General features: G+C 36.1%; 1 protein-coding gene across 1 annotated transcript in view; it reads left to right on the plus strand.

The window, feature by feature from the left end:
- The window catches only part of LOC124605554 (peroxiredoxin-like), a 41,244-nt gene extending 25,078 nt beyond the window's left edge, over positions 1–16,166 (plus strand). The window contains exons 4-7 of the mRNA XM_047137312.1: positions 561–696; positions 866–994; positions 9,906–10,011; positions 15,878–16,166. Coding sequence (XP_046993268.1) covers positions 561–696; positions 866–994; positions 9,906–10,011; positions 15,878–15,963 — 457 coding nt within the window. The 3' untranslated portion in view covers positions 15,964–16,166. The remainder of the gene's footprint in view (positions 1–560; positions 697–865; positions 995–9,905; positions 10,012–15,877) is intronic.
- Positions 16,167–16,430: the final 264 nt, after the last annotated feature.

Genomic DNA, 16,430 nt, shown 5'->3' on the forward strand with positions numbered 1-16,430 from the left:
ATGTTGTACTAGATCATGAAATTTTTCATACTAGTATTCTCCTACAAGAAAGATGAAATATCTAAAAGCAGCAAAGTGTTTGTTTCACTATACCTAGAGAGAAAAATTGTGTGCATGTCTAAGAATGTAAGTTAAAAAACATTTGTTCATGAAAATTCTTTCAGCAGTAAAAAAGAGTTGGATCTGTATAATGAGAAAATGATTTTTGATGTTATTTAGATCTTGGAAAGAAAATGCAAAGAATAAGTAAAAAAGCACTATTTACTGCCTTCAAAATATTGTTTGACATGTTTGTAAATATATTTTTTCTCGGGAGATAAATTTGGTTTTTTGATACATCTGGATGACTCGTCTCCTATTCCTTCAGTTTTCTGGCGTGCGGAGAATTTACCTTACGTCATTTGCCAAAAATTTTTGTCTGTCATCAATAAACATCATTGCTTGTCCCTACATTGTTAATATATTTCAGTTTTTTTTTTTTATGAAAAGGATGGTCCCTCTCAGTTTCACAAATGCACATATGTTTATGTAGCAGTTTAATGTATGTTTAATTTTTTCAGCACATTTGTATGTCCAACAGAAATCATAGCTTTCAATGAAAGGATACAAGAATTCAAATCACTGAATACTGAAGTCATAGGTGTATCAACAGATTCACATTTTAGTCATCTAGCTTGGATTAATACACCACGAAAGGTAAGAATTAAAGGAATAATTTCAGTTGCTTGTCTATGTGTGTGTCTGGAGGAAATGGATTTCGTTAGATTAAGGAGCTTGTAAGACATGAAATAAACCATTAATTTTCCCAGTTTTCCGGTTATGGTTTCAACCATAATATATCAGAAATTGTTATATTCTGTTCCAGGCAGGAGGTTTAGGATCGTTAAACTTCCCACTACTGTCAGATTTCAACAAGATTGTCTCCCGTGATTATGGAGTGTTGGTTGAATCTGAGGGTGTTGCACTAAGAGGACTGTTCATTATTGACCCACAGGTAAGGGTTTTGACCATTTTTTGAGATCAGCAGTGTGCACAACTTGCTGATTTGTTGAAAAGGCACCTGAAAAATCTCAAGATTATGGACCAAGGTTAACTATCACTTATATGAATTCTTTTGCATTTTGAAACAACTTCTTTGATCTACAGTTTTCGAGATCCTTCTCTGATTGTAATTTATTGGAATTCCTCGTAATGCTGTAGAGTCTATCAGTTTCCTTCTTGTCATTGTATGAGTATCATAAGTATATAAGTAAGTTACAACAACAAAATGAATCGATTATTGATAAAACTATTTAATTGGATACATAAAAAATCTGCTCACCAAGCGGCAGCGGAACACATACATAAGACTGTTAGTCTCTTGTTTGTGTGTGTGCTCTGCCACAGCTTGGTGAGTAGATTTTTTATCAATCCAATTAAGTAATTAGTAAGTTAGAATCTCAAAAAATACTTTGATTTGTAAGAAACTGCTACACTGCTGCCTACATAAGTGGAAGAGGTGTGGGAGCACTGAATATTTTTTAACATAATTATGTTACAGTAAGGCAGCTTTAAGAGCCAGATTTTATACAGAAAATATTTGTAGGGACACAGGTGCATTCTGACTGTAAGTTCAATAATTATGAAATTCAGGTTAAAACAGAAATTAAGATGGAATGTGGATAAGTTTTAACAACCTGAAATTGTTAACAGTTTAAATGTTGGTATTCTCAAATTACTAACCAATATAGGGAAAAATTCAATAGAAGATTAAAGGGTAGTTTGAGGGGTGTAATACTTAACGCAGAAGAAAAATTAGCCAAAAAGATGAAAGCTATTAGAAACTCCTGAAGACACACCAGGTATTAAATTTAATTGATGAAAGGAGAAAACATAAAAATCCAGTAAAGGAAGCCAGCAAAAGGGAATATAGACTGTCAGGAAATATAAAATAGCTAGATGAGACTGAGAAATGCAAACTAGTTGAAACATATGTGCCCATGGGAAAGATTGATGTTACATATTAGATAGTTAAAGAAACTTTTGGAGAAAAGAGGAGGAGCTGTATGAATATGAAGAACTCATATGATAAGGTAATATTAAGCTAGAAAGGGAAGAGGAAGTGGATGAAGATAAGGGGGGAGATATGAAACTGTTAGAATAATATTTTAGAGCATTGTAAGAATAAAATCAAAAAGCAAGCTACATTCCCATAGAATTATTAAGTTTATTGGGATAACTAATCATGCTTATCTGGTATGTAGGGTATGAGACAGATGAAACATCCCCAGACTTCAAGAAAAAAAAAAGATGCGCAGTACCAAAGAAGGCATTGGTGGAAGGTTTATAATTGAACCATCAGTTTAATGAGTCTTGTTTGTGAAAAACTAATGTAGATTATTTGAGTAACAATGGAAAGACAGAAGCTACATGGGGAGATGAGAATAGATTCATGTAAAAGCTAAGAACAGGCGAGGTGATATGACCCAACCTTAGAAGATAAATTTAAAAAGGCAAACCTACATCTCACGCACTGTTGAATGAATTATGAGGGTCGTTCAATAAGTAATGCCCCACATTTTTTTTTTCAAACCCCTTAATATACATAGACAAACATTCTTGTTGGTGCTTCACATTTGATGTTTGTTCTGTGTGTCGGTGAAGTTTTGAACTGTTCTGGCAGATGGCAGAGCAGTAGTACAGTGTCAAAATGGTGTCTAAATATGACTCACAATATAAGCAGCATGCTGCTGTTCAATTCTTGTGTGCAGAAAAAGAAACCGTGGTGAACATCCATAAACGTTTGTGTGCAGTGTATGGCGATGTTGTAGTTGATAGTAGTACAGTCGGGCAAAGGGTAAAGAAAGTTACAGCCTCAGAAAATGCAGAAACAGAGCTCCATGATCAGACACACTTGGGACATTCTGTCACAGCCACTACTCCAGACATGATGGATCGTGTGGATGCCATTATTTGTGCCGACCGGTGCAGCACAACTCGACAATTGGCTCTATAGTTGTCAGTCAGGGTTGGAAGTGAGTCTTTAATGATCAAGACTCGTGGATATTCTAAGAGGTGCTCATGATGGGTTCCATGAATACTCACAGCGGACCACAAGATTCAAAGAAAGGCCATTTCAGCTGAATTGTTGGAGCATTTTGAGACTGACGGAAAGGCATTTCTGTCACAGATCATTAAGGTGGACGAAAGCTGGGTGCACTACTTTGCGCCGGAAGCAAAAAAGGCAGTCCATGGAGTGGCATCATCCTCATTTACCACAAAAGGAGAAATTCAAGACAACCCTTTCTGCCAGAAAAGTCAAGGTGACAGTCTTCTGGGATTTGTGATGCCGTCATTCTTGAGGATGTGATGCCAAGAGGGCCAACCATCATTTCAGAGATGTACGTGAAGACTGAATAAACTCAACAACCATTTCTGACGTGTTCGATCAGAGAAGAATCCAACAGAAATCTTTCTCCAGCATGATAATGCACACCCACACACAAGTCTGACAACCTGGGAACACATTGCCAAATTGGGTTGGACATCATTGCCTCATGCACCCCACAGCCCAGACCTGGCAGCCTCGGGTTTCCATTTTGGGCCACTTAAAGATTCTCTGCGGGGACACACTTTGAAGATGACAAAAGTGTCAGTCATGCAGTGAAAACATGGCTATGCCTACAGGACAAGCGCTTTTACCAGCAGGGATTACATGCTCTTCCAAAACATTGGCATATGGTCATAGAACGTAATGGAGACTACGTAGAAAAATAGGTCATTCACAAGACATGTTGACGTGTTGTCACCAAATTCTGACTCTTAACAGTAAATATGTTCTGAGAAAAAAAAAGTGGGGCATTATTTGTTGAACGACCCTTGTAGATTAGGTCATCAGATACTAAAAATAGACCAGTTTTGCTATTGGTTAGTATTGTTATTGAGGATACCAGAAGTAGAGGGAACATACAGTGTAGACTAGGAACAGCAAGAAAAGCTTTTCTGTAAAAGAAAAATATGTGAATATCTGTTTAAGTGTTAGTAAGTCTTAAGAAATAGTTGTCTAATGTGTATCCTTATATGTAAGCAGAACATGAACAAAAAAGACGAAAAGAGAAACTTTGGACTATGGTGCTACAGAAGAATTCTGAAGATTTGAGAGGTATTGAATGAAAATGGATGAAAAAGAGTTTAAGACACAATTTGACTAGAAGAAGGGTTTGAGTAGTATGACATTAGGGATTCGTTAATTTGGTAATGTAGGAAAGTGTGAGGAGTTCAAATTGTAGCTGGAATCATAGGTGTGACTACAGTTAACTGATTCAAGTGGATGTAGGTTGCAGTAGTTGTATGTAGATGAAGAAACATGTATGGGATAGACGAGCATGAAGGGCTGCATAAAATTAGTATTCAGATTGAAGACCACAAAAACACCACCACCAATATGTGGTGGTATAATTGCAAGACTGTGTAGTTACGAGCTTGTCCTTGAGTTTGTTCTTTGTCAGTATACTGATACGTATAGATTCTCATTTATTTGTATTTTGTGTTCATACCTGCTCTTTTGTGCAAAATTAACTTCTGTGTAATGCGCCTGAAGTGTCCCCCCATGAACCATGGACTTTGCCATTGGTGGGAGGCTTGCATGCCTCAGCGACACAGGTAGCCATACCGTAGGTGCAACCACAATGGAGGGCCAGACAAATGTGTGGTTCCTGGAGTGGGGCAGAGCCTCTTCAGTAGCTGCGAGGGCAACAGTCTGGATGATTGACTGATCTGGCCTTGTAACTTAAAGCAAAACGGCCTTTCTGCAAAGAGCTGAAAGCAAGGGGAAGATACATTCCGATTTTTCCTGAGGCCATACAGCTGTACTGTATAGTTAAATGAAGATGGTGTCCTCTTGTTAAAATATTCCAGAGGTAAAATAGTCCCCATTCAGATATCCCGGTGGGGAATACTCAGGAGGATGTAATTATCAGGAGAAACAAAACTGGTGTTCTGTGGACTGGATTGTGGAATGTCAGAACCCATAATAGGGGAGGTAGGTTAGAAAATTTAAAAAGGGAAATGGATAGGTTAAAGTTACATGTGGTGGGAATTAGTGAAGTTCAGTGGCAGGAGTAACAGACTGATGGTCAGGTGAATACAGGATTATAAATACAAAGTCAAATAGGGATAATGCAGGAGTAGGTTTAATAATGAATTTAAAAAAATAGGAATGTGAGCAAACTACTATGAACTGTATAGTGAATGCATTATTGTAGCCAAGATACACATGAAGCCCACACCCACCACAATAGTACAAGTTTAAATGCCAACTAGTTTTTCAGATGAGGTGGAGATTGAGGAAATGTGTGGCGAGTTAAAAGAAATTATTCAGATTATTGAGGGAGACGAAAATTTAAGTCTTAGGGGGACTGGAATTTGATTCTAGGAAAAGGAGGAAGGAAAAGTAGTAGCTGAGTATTGACAAGGGGAAAGGTATGAAAGAGGAAGCCGCGTGATAGAATTTTGCATAGAGCATAATTTGATCACAGTTAACACTTGCTTTAAGAATCATGAAAGAAGGTTGTATAAATGGAAGAGACCTGGAGACACCAAAAGGTTTCAGATTCATTATGTAATGGTAAAACAGAGATTTTGGAACCAGCTTTTAAATTGTTAAGACATTTCCATAGGCACATGAGGACTCTTACCACAAGTAATTGGCTATGAACTGCAGATTAAAACTGAAGAAACCGCAAAAGAGCAAGAATTTAAGGAGATCGGACCTGGATAAATTGAAAGAGCTGTAGGTTTTAGAATGTTTCAGAGGGAGTGTGGGAACTGTTGACAAAATGAAGGAAGAGGAATACAGAAGAAGAAGAAGAATGGGTAGCTTTTAAACATGAAATAGTGAAGGCAACAGAAGATCAAGCAGGTAAAAAGACGAGGGCTAGCAGAAATCCGTGGATGACACATTAAGCATTGAAGGTGCGTCTAACATGGTAATTGGGTACTTTTATAGGGAGCGTCCGTCAGGAGCTGTAGTGAAGAGATACTGAATTAAATTGATGAAAGCAGAAAATACAAAAATGCAGTAAATGAAGCAGGCAAAAGGGAATAAAAAGTCTCAAAAATGAGAGAGACAGGAAGTGCAAAACAGCTAAACAAGGAATGCTAGAGGACAAATGTAGGGATGTAGAAGCATATATTGCTAGGGGAAAAGATAGGTGCTGCCTACAAGGAAGTTAGAGAGACCTTTGGAGAAAAGAGAACCACATGTATGAATATCAAGACCTCAGACTGAAAACCATTCCTAAGCAAAGAAGGAAAAGCAGAAAGATGGGAGTATACAGAGGGTCTATATAAGAGCAATGTACTTGAGGGCAATATTATGGAAATGGAAGATGACATAGATGAAGATGAAATGGGAGATATGACAACTGCATGAAGAATTTGACAGAGCACTGAAAGACCAAAGTCGAAACAAGGCCCCAGAGTAGACAACATTCCATTAGAACTGCTGACAGCCTTGGGAGAGCCAGTCCTGACAAAACTCTACCATCTGGTGAGGAAGATGTATGAGACAGGCGAAATACCCTTAGACTTCAAAAAGAATACAAAAATTCCGATCCCAAAGAAAGCAAGTGTTGACAGGTGAGAAAATTACAGAATTATCAATTTAATAAGTCTCAGCTGCAAAATACTAACACAAATTCTTTATTACAGAAGAATGGGAAAACTGGTAGAAGCCGACCTTGGGGAAGATCAGTTTGGATTCGGGAGAAATGTTGGAACACGTGAGACAAGACTGACCCTACGACTTATCTTAGAAGATAGATTAAGAAAAGGCAAACCTACATTTCTAGCATTTGTAGACTTAGAGAAAGCTTTTGACAATATTGACTGGAGTACTCTTTCAAATTGTAAAGGTGGCGGGTGTAAAATACAGAGCGAAAGGCTACCTACAGTTGGTGCAGAAACCAGATGGCAGTTGTAAGAGTCATGGGGCACGAAAGCGAAATAGTGGTAGAGAAGGGGAGGGAGACAGGTTTGGAGCCTATCCCTGATGTTATTCAATGTGTATATTGAGCGACGACTACTACTACTATTTGTATTTTCCTCTTTCCTCTTTGTACTTAATTAATTAATTAATTAATTAATGGTTGGTGGATGATCATCCAACTTGTCATGTTTTTTAGTAAGGTCTTCCTGCCACCAGTACTTTAATAAAAACAGAATTATTTGGTCTTGTCTTATCTTAAATAGAATGATATTTTCTAAAAACTAGAAAAAGTATATGCAGATTATCATTGTATCCTCTGAAATTTATTTTGCAATGCAAAAGATGTGTTGTCTTCATCATATCATTACATCTTCTGCTCCTCCCCCTCTTCGTGATCCTCTTGCTGCTGAAGCCCTAGAAAGCTATGTAGCAATCATAGTGAAAGTTTTGGAGTGAATCACTGTGCAATGTGGAAAAGTGGTAAGGCGTTGGACTCACTTTTGGGACTATGGTGGTCCTTCCCAAATAAGAGCCTGTGCTCGATCTTTAATGATCTTGTTATTAATGTGACATTAAAACCTAATACTGCCTTGTTATCTGAATTGAATCATAGATTGAAACATCATTTAGGTTCTGAAATCCTTGGACACTTACTATGTGGGTTTAAAAGGTGATAGTTCACTGCTAATAACCCACCCACTAGAAACAGTTATTCAAAAAGTGTTTTGAGGAGGCAGCATCTAGTAGACATTTCATTTAACTATCCGGAGGCTTGTGATTACTGTTTGAAAGCATATCTTTTCCACTAACCAGCTTTTTACATGGAGTGTCTGAGGTTTCTGTCTTTATTCTGTACTACTTTCCCTGATATTTAAGGTCTAATCAGTGATATATCTTCTGATTATGAGCAACAGAATGATGTTCAAGAAGGTAGTGCTGACAGTATGGTAGTTTTCTAGTTGTTACTCGTATTGTTATGTCCACGGCAAGGACAGCACTTAAGTGTTCCTAATTAATAGATGACATTGATATTTCTAGTTATGGTTTTAATATGGCATCTGGTATTTAAGAGGCTGGAACAGTGATCAAACATACTGACTTTTACTCTTAAACTGAGAAATCAGTTGCATTCATTTGTAGTTGGTCTGCTTCTTACTTCTGTCTTTTGTGAACAGTAAATGACAGACTTAGTTACAGATTTTAAAATTAGTCAAGTTTTTGTGCCTCACTTTTGTTGGCTTATGATGTTGCTACAACTAAGATATAGACCAATTACAGTCCCTCATGTCTTAAAGCTGCAATTAAATGGAGATCAGACACAGGCTATTCAGTTCAACTGTGAAAGTTTTCATGATCCTTATATAATATGGAAAGCACAGTGGTTGGTATGTCTTAGATCCTAATTCACGAAAATGCTAAATGCAGCAAACTTCAGCAGACTGAAATTGACCACAAGTGTATTTTCAGTTAACTCAGTTCCCAGACTTTGCACTGAGGCTACTGAGTTGCCATTTTGCATCTACTAGTAGTGCTTCATGGAGTGAGAGACCATTGTCCAACTTTTTGTGGGATGACATTCTCACAGTTTCCAGCCAGATATGAGGCCATGCAAATCCATGCAGAGATCAGGTTATTAAACTGGACACCGCATGTTAATCATTTGCACCATTATTTGTGCAGATACCTAAATTTGTTACCTCGGAAGCAGAATTATATTAAATTCTCCAAAATTAAAGAAACTGTGTGATCCTTGACGTAGTTTTCAACTTTTTCTGTAATAGTTGTTTGAAAGTTAGTATACACCAGTGGATCAAAGCAAGTGACTCCCTTGACTATTTCTAAGTGACATGCCAGAGCAGTTAAGACAGTTTGCTTGTATTTGAGCAGTGTGTGTTCAAATCTTTGTCCAGTTATCCTGCTTAATTTAATGGCAGGTGCCTCCACAAGGTTAGCATGTTGTGTTCTGCATTATTGACTAATTGTACCAGAACTCCAACTCCGATGTTCTTGATATTATTGGAATGTTAAACACTAATCTTTTTTCTCTTCATTCTTCAGTCATTTTCGTTTGTACTTTACTCACATCCCCCATTGAATTTTGTGTTCATAGTACAGAGTCATATGTGATCATGAAGGCCCTAAGTGAAACAATGTGTGTTCAGAGGCAGAATTTTTCATTTGTTCTAATCCTATAGTGCTCTAAAAGAGCTGAAACAGATGTTCTTAGTAAAGAAAATGGACAAAACCTTCTGTTGCTACAAAATCAGAGAAACGATGTATCTCTGCCACATACCGGAGCATATTGGAGACCACAGAAATAAGCCACATGATGCAGCAGTGGGTCTGAATGGGGTATAGAGGGGCAAAATATGTCATTGTCCTACAGGCTGTCATTTCACTATTGAGTCATTAGAAGATTGGAAGAAACTGTAAGTGTTGAATAATAAGTTGTGGTTGTTTTAATAGTCATAAATTCCTTATTCAGTCGGACAGGACAGTAAGACCGATGTGATTCCACATAAGACACTGTTCCCCTGTGGTTGCATTCATACTCTGCCGAAGGGAAGGGAGACCAATTCTTACAGCTTGTGGAGTGTGAATTGTTTGACAGACTGTTTTCTATTGTTATGAGAGCGTCTGTAAATTTAATTCATAATTGCCCACTGTTTAGATTCCTTCCTCCCACTTCCTCAAATCCTGTGCTACCTAGGTTTATACTATTTTGTGTCTCCATGATGTCTCATATAGTCAGTGATCTCAAACAGAAATAGCACTAATGCAATATTTCACTCTCAAAAATGTACTTTACTCTGTTTTGGATTTTTATTGGTTTCAGTTGTTTGTATAAAACTGAAATTTAATAGACTGATGATGAATTAGATTTTCTATATAAGTTTAAATTATTACGTGTATTAACTGTGTTTATCTAATCATACAGGGCATCCTCAGGCAGATTACAATAAATGATCTTCCTGTTGGCCGCAGTGTTGATGAGACTTTGAGGCTGATAAAGGCATTCCAGTTTGTTGAGAAGCATGGTGAAGGTAAGAGGTTTTTAGTTTACAAAGATTTGTTTCTGTATCACTTGTTTATGAGTTTCTGTGATTTGATGTAGAGTGGGCATAAATTGATTACAAAATGTTTTACTTAAATAAATTTGCCATGATTTTGTTTGCACAGCAGCAATAGCTTTTATAATCAATGTATATTGTCTGAGTATGTGCAGATGTATGATTATCACATCAACTGGATGCTTTGCAAGCAGTTGGCTGTGTTTAAATCCATGGTAAGTTTTAAAAATATAGGCCACGCTAAAAATATGGTTAATCATGAATCCAGGCATGTATTTCTTGGATTAAGTGAACAGTCACTTGGCAGTCAGCATGTGGTTAGTAGGGACACTGCAACTTGAGTTTAGACTACCTGCAGAAAATCAGGTCTAGATTAAGTTCCAGGAAGTTCTGTAGAGGACAAAAATGGCATTTAAATTGTATTCAAAATTTGAGAAAACAATTCTGTACTTGCCGAGTGATTTTGAGTGCTTCAACAGTGGTCAGTGATAATGAAGTAGAGGTCTCCTGTAATGAAGCCTTAGTCATAACATGGACAATTATAAAACATTTCAATAACATAATTTCCATTAAGTTGTACTGTTGAGATGTTGTGGAAAGGGTTTTGTGGCTTAGATCAGTGAGGTTCTTTCATTATGTAACTTTTAGATTCTGCATTATCTTAGTGCAGAAGTTTGTCATTAACAGATCTGCTGAAATATATTACAGCACTTTGAGTAAAATTGAAGTACTTCTAGAATTCTTCCGTTTCTGGATGAATTCAGTATTAGCCAAATAATTATTAAGATTGCCTCAAGAGGTAGAGAATTCGGGTTAGCTCATACTTCATCTTTGATGATCTTGTTGTCACTATGATGTACAACTCGCTGCAAGGTCTGTTAAAAGCTGTTTTAATATTTGTATTCAACTTTGATTTTTCGTTTTTGTCTCTTTCTAAGTTCTCTTCTCCTCCACACATCTATTCCAGTGGTGTTTACAATATCATGCAGTTCTAGAAAGCTTATTTTGGAATGGTGTGTTCGTTAATGTCATCAATGTTATAAACAAGAGGAAACAACATGGATTGGGTTCTGGGTTATGATTTGTAGTGCAGAAGTATTGGGAAATGAAATATCAATGGATACTGTACCTCTATGTCAGGATAAATTGCTTTGTTAATGCGAAAAAAGGAATTTTCAGTGACCTTACTAACAAGCTTTTGGGAAATATCAAGGGATAGATACTTCGGACAAATGTGAAAGAAAAACGCACTGTGCTGCACCTTCAAAGACGGCTAACCACTTGTTATCTTCACAGATCCATATGGCTCTGCCATAGGTTCCTGTTAAACCATGTAGTGGTGGTGGTGGTGGTGGTGGTGTCTATAAATGCTGATACGAGTGTTACATATGCCTGTAATGGCAGATATCAGCTAGCTAGATGTTACAAGGGGTTACAAATCCATTTTATATACTGCAAAATTAATGTTCTATATCTGCAAGATATATGAACATTGTAAAATATTTGTTGTGCTGAAGGCAATTAGTCAATTGTGCTGAAGTATAGACTCTAGGTGCCTGTCTGGATACAATAGTGAAGTGTTGACAGATTGCCAGCATGCAGTCTCAGAAGAGAATTTGTATGTTACAGCAATGCTTTCTTTTCAAAAACTTTGTTGGGTTCAGTAGCAGAGTTTTTTCTTTGACAACATTTGAAAGTTTCAACATTTTTTGAATAATATAAACAAGTGTGATGTTAGTAAATATAATGTAACTGATATGTTTAAAATGAAAATATACCAAATATTGTAAAATGATGAAATAAGATGAAAATGATTGTATGTTACTTCTAAAATAATGACGAATACTAAAACTGGCAAGGAAGGGAACATTAAAACTGGCGAGAAGATAAAATGTTTTCACTGTCCTTGTCCATTGACTGTTGTTCTATAAGGGATTTAAAAAAAAAAATGGTACACTGTCGTGGAGACTCTCATTGACTTGTGAGCTTTAATTTTTATTTATTTTTGACACAATCAGATAACCATTATACAATACCAAAACTGATTTCAGCCAGTCAGCAGTCATCTTTAGAGTAAACATTTTTGACAACACTAAGGAAATCGCTAGCAGAATGTGCCCTTAGTCTGAAGATGACCACTAGCTGTTCGAAAGCAGTGAAGGCATTGGGAAGTGCTCATTTGATGGTGTCGAAGGCATTTAAATAGAAAACTATTAGGGCTTTATTGAGACTCCAGTCTTTCAAAAGCATCTGTGGAATGAGTGTGGTCTTTGGGCAGAATTGTTGTGTGTCCTCCTGGTTGGCCAAAAATTGCCAAAATATGACTCTGAAACTTGGTTTTACATCCTTCTCAATAGAGGACTTCACACTGGCCACAGCAAACCATTCAGGAGATGGACAACAATGAAAACTCATAATTTTGGCTTCTATTCTGCAAGCCATTTTCTTGATTCTTTCTCTTCAACTGTGGCTCTAAATGATGTGTTTGTTACACAATTCTGTGTGGTATTAGAATACTGAAAAATTATGCAATAGGAATTGTACTTCCTTGCACACTACATATGAAATCTTCCAATTATCTGATGTCTTAGGAACACAGGTGCCAGCTGACATAAATATTTGTTTTGAATAGTACCTGTTAACGAAATTTGCGAACTGAGTGAGGTGGCACACTACTCTCCAGTCATCTTGAATTTGATTGTCCATTGTTACCCTAAAATACTACAAATAAATTCTTTAAGGGACAACTTCATTTATCTCCTTTCCCAGTCGTCTCAATTCTGGGTTCTAATAAGATTTATGTCAGTGAGATGTTAAACTAAAAATTTTGTTCCTTCAGGTTTTTCTGATTTTGAAGTGGTACACCATAATGAGAAACTGAACATTGTCTATATATGAGACAGTATGTAATTTACAAATCACCTGATGTTCACTCTGTCTTCAGGTGTGTAATTGAATACGTAGTTTAAAATAAGAATGCAGAAACAGTCATTAGTTATGAAGTAGGATGAGTTTAAAATAAAAGCCTACAGAACCTGGAATTTGACCATAACGATCACCACCATCTTGTACAGTACCCCATCTCTGGTAGGGTTTGCTTGGAATGCTTCTCCAGTCATCCTACCACTTTTATGTTGCTATTTTGAGCCAGTCTTCTCCCCTAAGCCAGTATCCTCCCCTATTTCACGTATTTTCTTCCACTCCATTTAGTGAGATGTCCTGTTCTCTTCACCTTGATCTCTTGCGTTTTATCTTCATTTCATGCATCACCATTTGATTTACCCTCTGTATAAATGTTTCATTTAAAAAGCAACTAAAGTATGTAGCTTCCTTTTTTCGTGTAACATGTTGTTGAAATCATGCTGTGACTTATTACGTTTTTTAAATACAGCTTACAGGAGAGGATCAAACCTTGGAATGAATTTAACAAAATGTTATAAATTTGCTTCTTAAATAAAACCCTGATACTGAGGATAAAATGAATTAACTTAAGCATTTTGAATGAAAAAAATCCCCTGCAGTTGATCGAATAGAAAAAATTATGTAAAAGTCCATTAAATTTATGTTGTAAGAATTATTGAGGGACTTTTAAAAAAGACTACAGCATATTCAAATCATATAAATTTTGTTATTAGTCTTTTTTAATAACCTCCACAGTAAATTTTTTCTGTCTGTGGGAAATGAGAAACATACTTTGCTGTCATTAAATGAGAATTTTTTGTCGTTCATTGCATCACCGTTCAAATATGAAACTCTTACATACATAAATATTTCATGTTGTCACCAGAATCAAGCCCAAATTCAAAATCAGGATTGTAAGTAAAATACAACACTTGGCACTGAAAGCACGTTTCTTATGAACACCAGTGTACAGCCAGAACAGAACTGACTTCGAGGATGGAGAGTGCAGCTATTTATAGAAACTTTGCATAGTTCAGAATGCTGATACTTATAAAAACATCAAATATTCCAGAATTTACAAACATTAAGATAATCCAAGAACCTTAGAGAAATGGTGATTATAACAGATAATTGGTAATGGTCAGATTTGAACTGGCTACCTGCAGCACGTGAGACACTCAGTGCACTGTGTGATGTACTTGCATCTTCAGCTCTCATGTTCAGTATATATCATCATACTAAAACTGTAATGGTCCGGTGTCTGTCTAAACTGTTCATTGAATCAGAATTTCTTTAAAATACTCACAGGCTTCTTTCTTTTCAAAATTTATTTTTCTTCTTTCTTGTTACTGTTACAAAATTAACTATAAAAATTGTAACAACAATGTCAAATATTCTAGAAACTTCAAATTACATGTAACTATTTAGCAGGTAAAATATTTTTTGGTGAATGAAGTTGATATCCAACTTCTTACTCTCAAATATTTTTACACCATAGAAGTATATTGAAGTTTCATCACCAGAACTGTCAATATTAAAGTACAATATAATGCCGCTTCTGTGTTCTGTAACTAACTTTTTCCTGTTGTTTATGACATTTTTATCGCTCCCATCAAATTTTCTATTTCCACAATGTTAATTAACACCCAATTTTGCGTCAACATGTTTATAATTTTCCTGCAATGTACACTGTATGAAAAAATGTTTGTGGAAAAAAACTGACGTAAAATGAAGCTGGCATGATCTTGGTCATCAAGTAGTGTTTACAAAAATGAATAAAGATATCAAGACCAACATAACCATTTTTGAACTGTCTCTACAGTGCATGCACAGTTTTGTGATTGTCGTAATCATCGGCACACCTCTGTCGAACCATATTTAGTGTGTTTCGTGTTTTGGCTGCTTTTAGCACTAGTTGACAGCTTCATTCAGTTTGCGTTGCTTAAATGTTTTTGGTTTAAACACAGTGCGAATTATGTATGTCCTCATGCTGAGCAAAACGTGTTTCAAGGAGTTATTCTCATTGTTAAGTGCAGTATTTACATATGTATTTTTTGTGATGTTACACAGGGAAAAAACAATAAGAGTGATAGCTTGCATGTGTGGCTTTCTACATAACTGAGGAAGCGCAGTGCCGGATAACCTCAAAACGACAACTACAGTTCAAGAGATGCAGAACAACACATATACAAACACAACCAAAAATACTTATGTAAATGTTTGCACTTGATATCGAGAAAAAATTCTCGAAACACACCGTGCTAAGCGTGAAAAAATATGTAACTGATGCACTGTTTCATTATTTAAATAATGAATGACAGCTGCAGGCGTTCCAAAAACCTCGGTAATGATGTATGAAATGGGGTCAAACGTTTCTGCTTCCCAATAATTAGTTCCCATTTTATGAGTGGTTTTTATAAGATAATAAACCTTTATTAGATAAGAAAAAAGTCCCTGACAAGAGTATTTGATGCCTATTATGCGCATATACATGAAATATGAAAATGCGAGGGGGTATCCTATACATAACTTTTACAGCTTAAAACATTATTCCCCACATTTTGCACTTTTTGTTTTGTTTTTTAAGTCCCTTGAAAAGTGTAAAAGTGGGGTTTCACTGTAGTTGAACTATTGCTGGAGGACATAGGTTGAGGCTCAATGAAGCATTCAGCATCCAAGATATTGTGCTGGAATCTATGTGAGGTTCAAGGAGGCAGCTTTTTGGTGTTTTGCTGTGAAGAGCATGAAGTGAAATGCTAATGATGTTACTTCAAAGTATGTTACTTATAGAATTTGAGATTTTTTGTGTTTAGTATGTTCGTTGTGTTCCTTATATTCTATTTTCTGTTTCAGTTTTTATGATTTGATTGTATGTCCATCTTGCGAATTAGTCACATTCATTGTCTCTAATTTCTTTCATTATTTTTTTTTTTTCCAGTCTGCCCTGCTAATTGGAAACCTGATTCACCAACCATCAAACCTGACCCTGTTGGTTCAAGGAAGTACTTTGAAAAAGTTAATTAGAAATGGAAACACCACAACAGGAATACATTTTGTAAGCTTTGTCCAAAAGTGGTCAAACATCCTGATTTGCGGGATTATTTTCTCAATGGGTGCTACTTGCCAACATATGTTGTGATGAATATAAACTTTTACGAAATGTTGATACACTTGTTGATATGTTTTGATTGTTTTTAATTAGTAAAGAAATGTGCTCACTGTTTGTATATCTGGTAGTTTTTTTAATTATTAGTCACCTTATTCATGACTGAGACATTACCTTAATAATTCCTTAAAATTTCATTAAAAATTGATGCTAAAAATTTGTATGTGTACACAATGACTTGAAAACCCTCTTGCACTCATTTGAAATCTGCATTTGTTATCAGCCATCATTGAATTGAACAGTGAACATGATTGTCCTATCTGGTGTACTCTGTAATTCTCCCTGTTTTATTTCTAGTATTTCACGTAATAAACACACTCGTTCT

This window comes from Schistocerca americana, chromosome 3 (assembly GCF_021461395.2).
Source record: "Schistocerca americana isolate TAMUIC-IGC-003095 chromosome 3, iqSchAmer2.1, whole genome shotgun sequence".
Classification (NCBI taxonomy): Eukaryota; Metazoa; Arthropoda; class Insecta; order Orthoptera; family Acrididae; genus Schistocerca; species Schistocerca americana.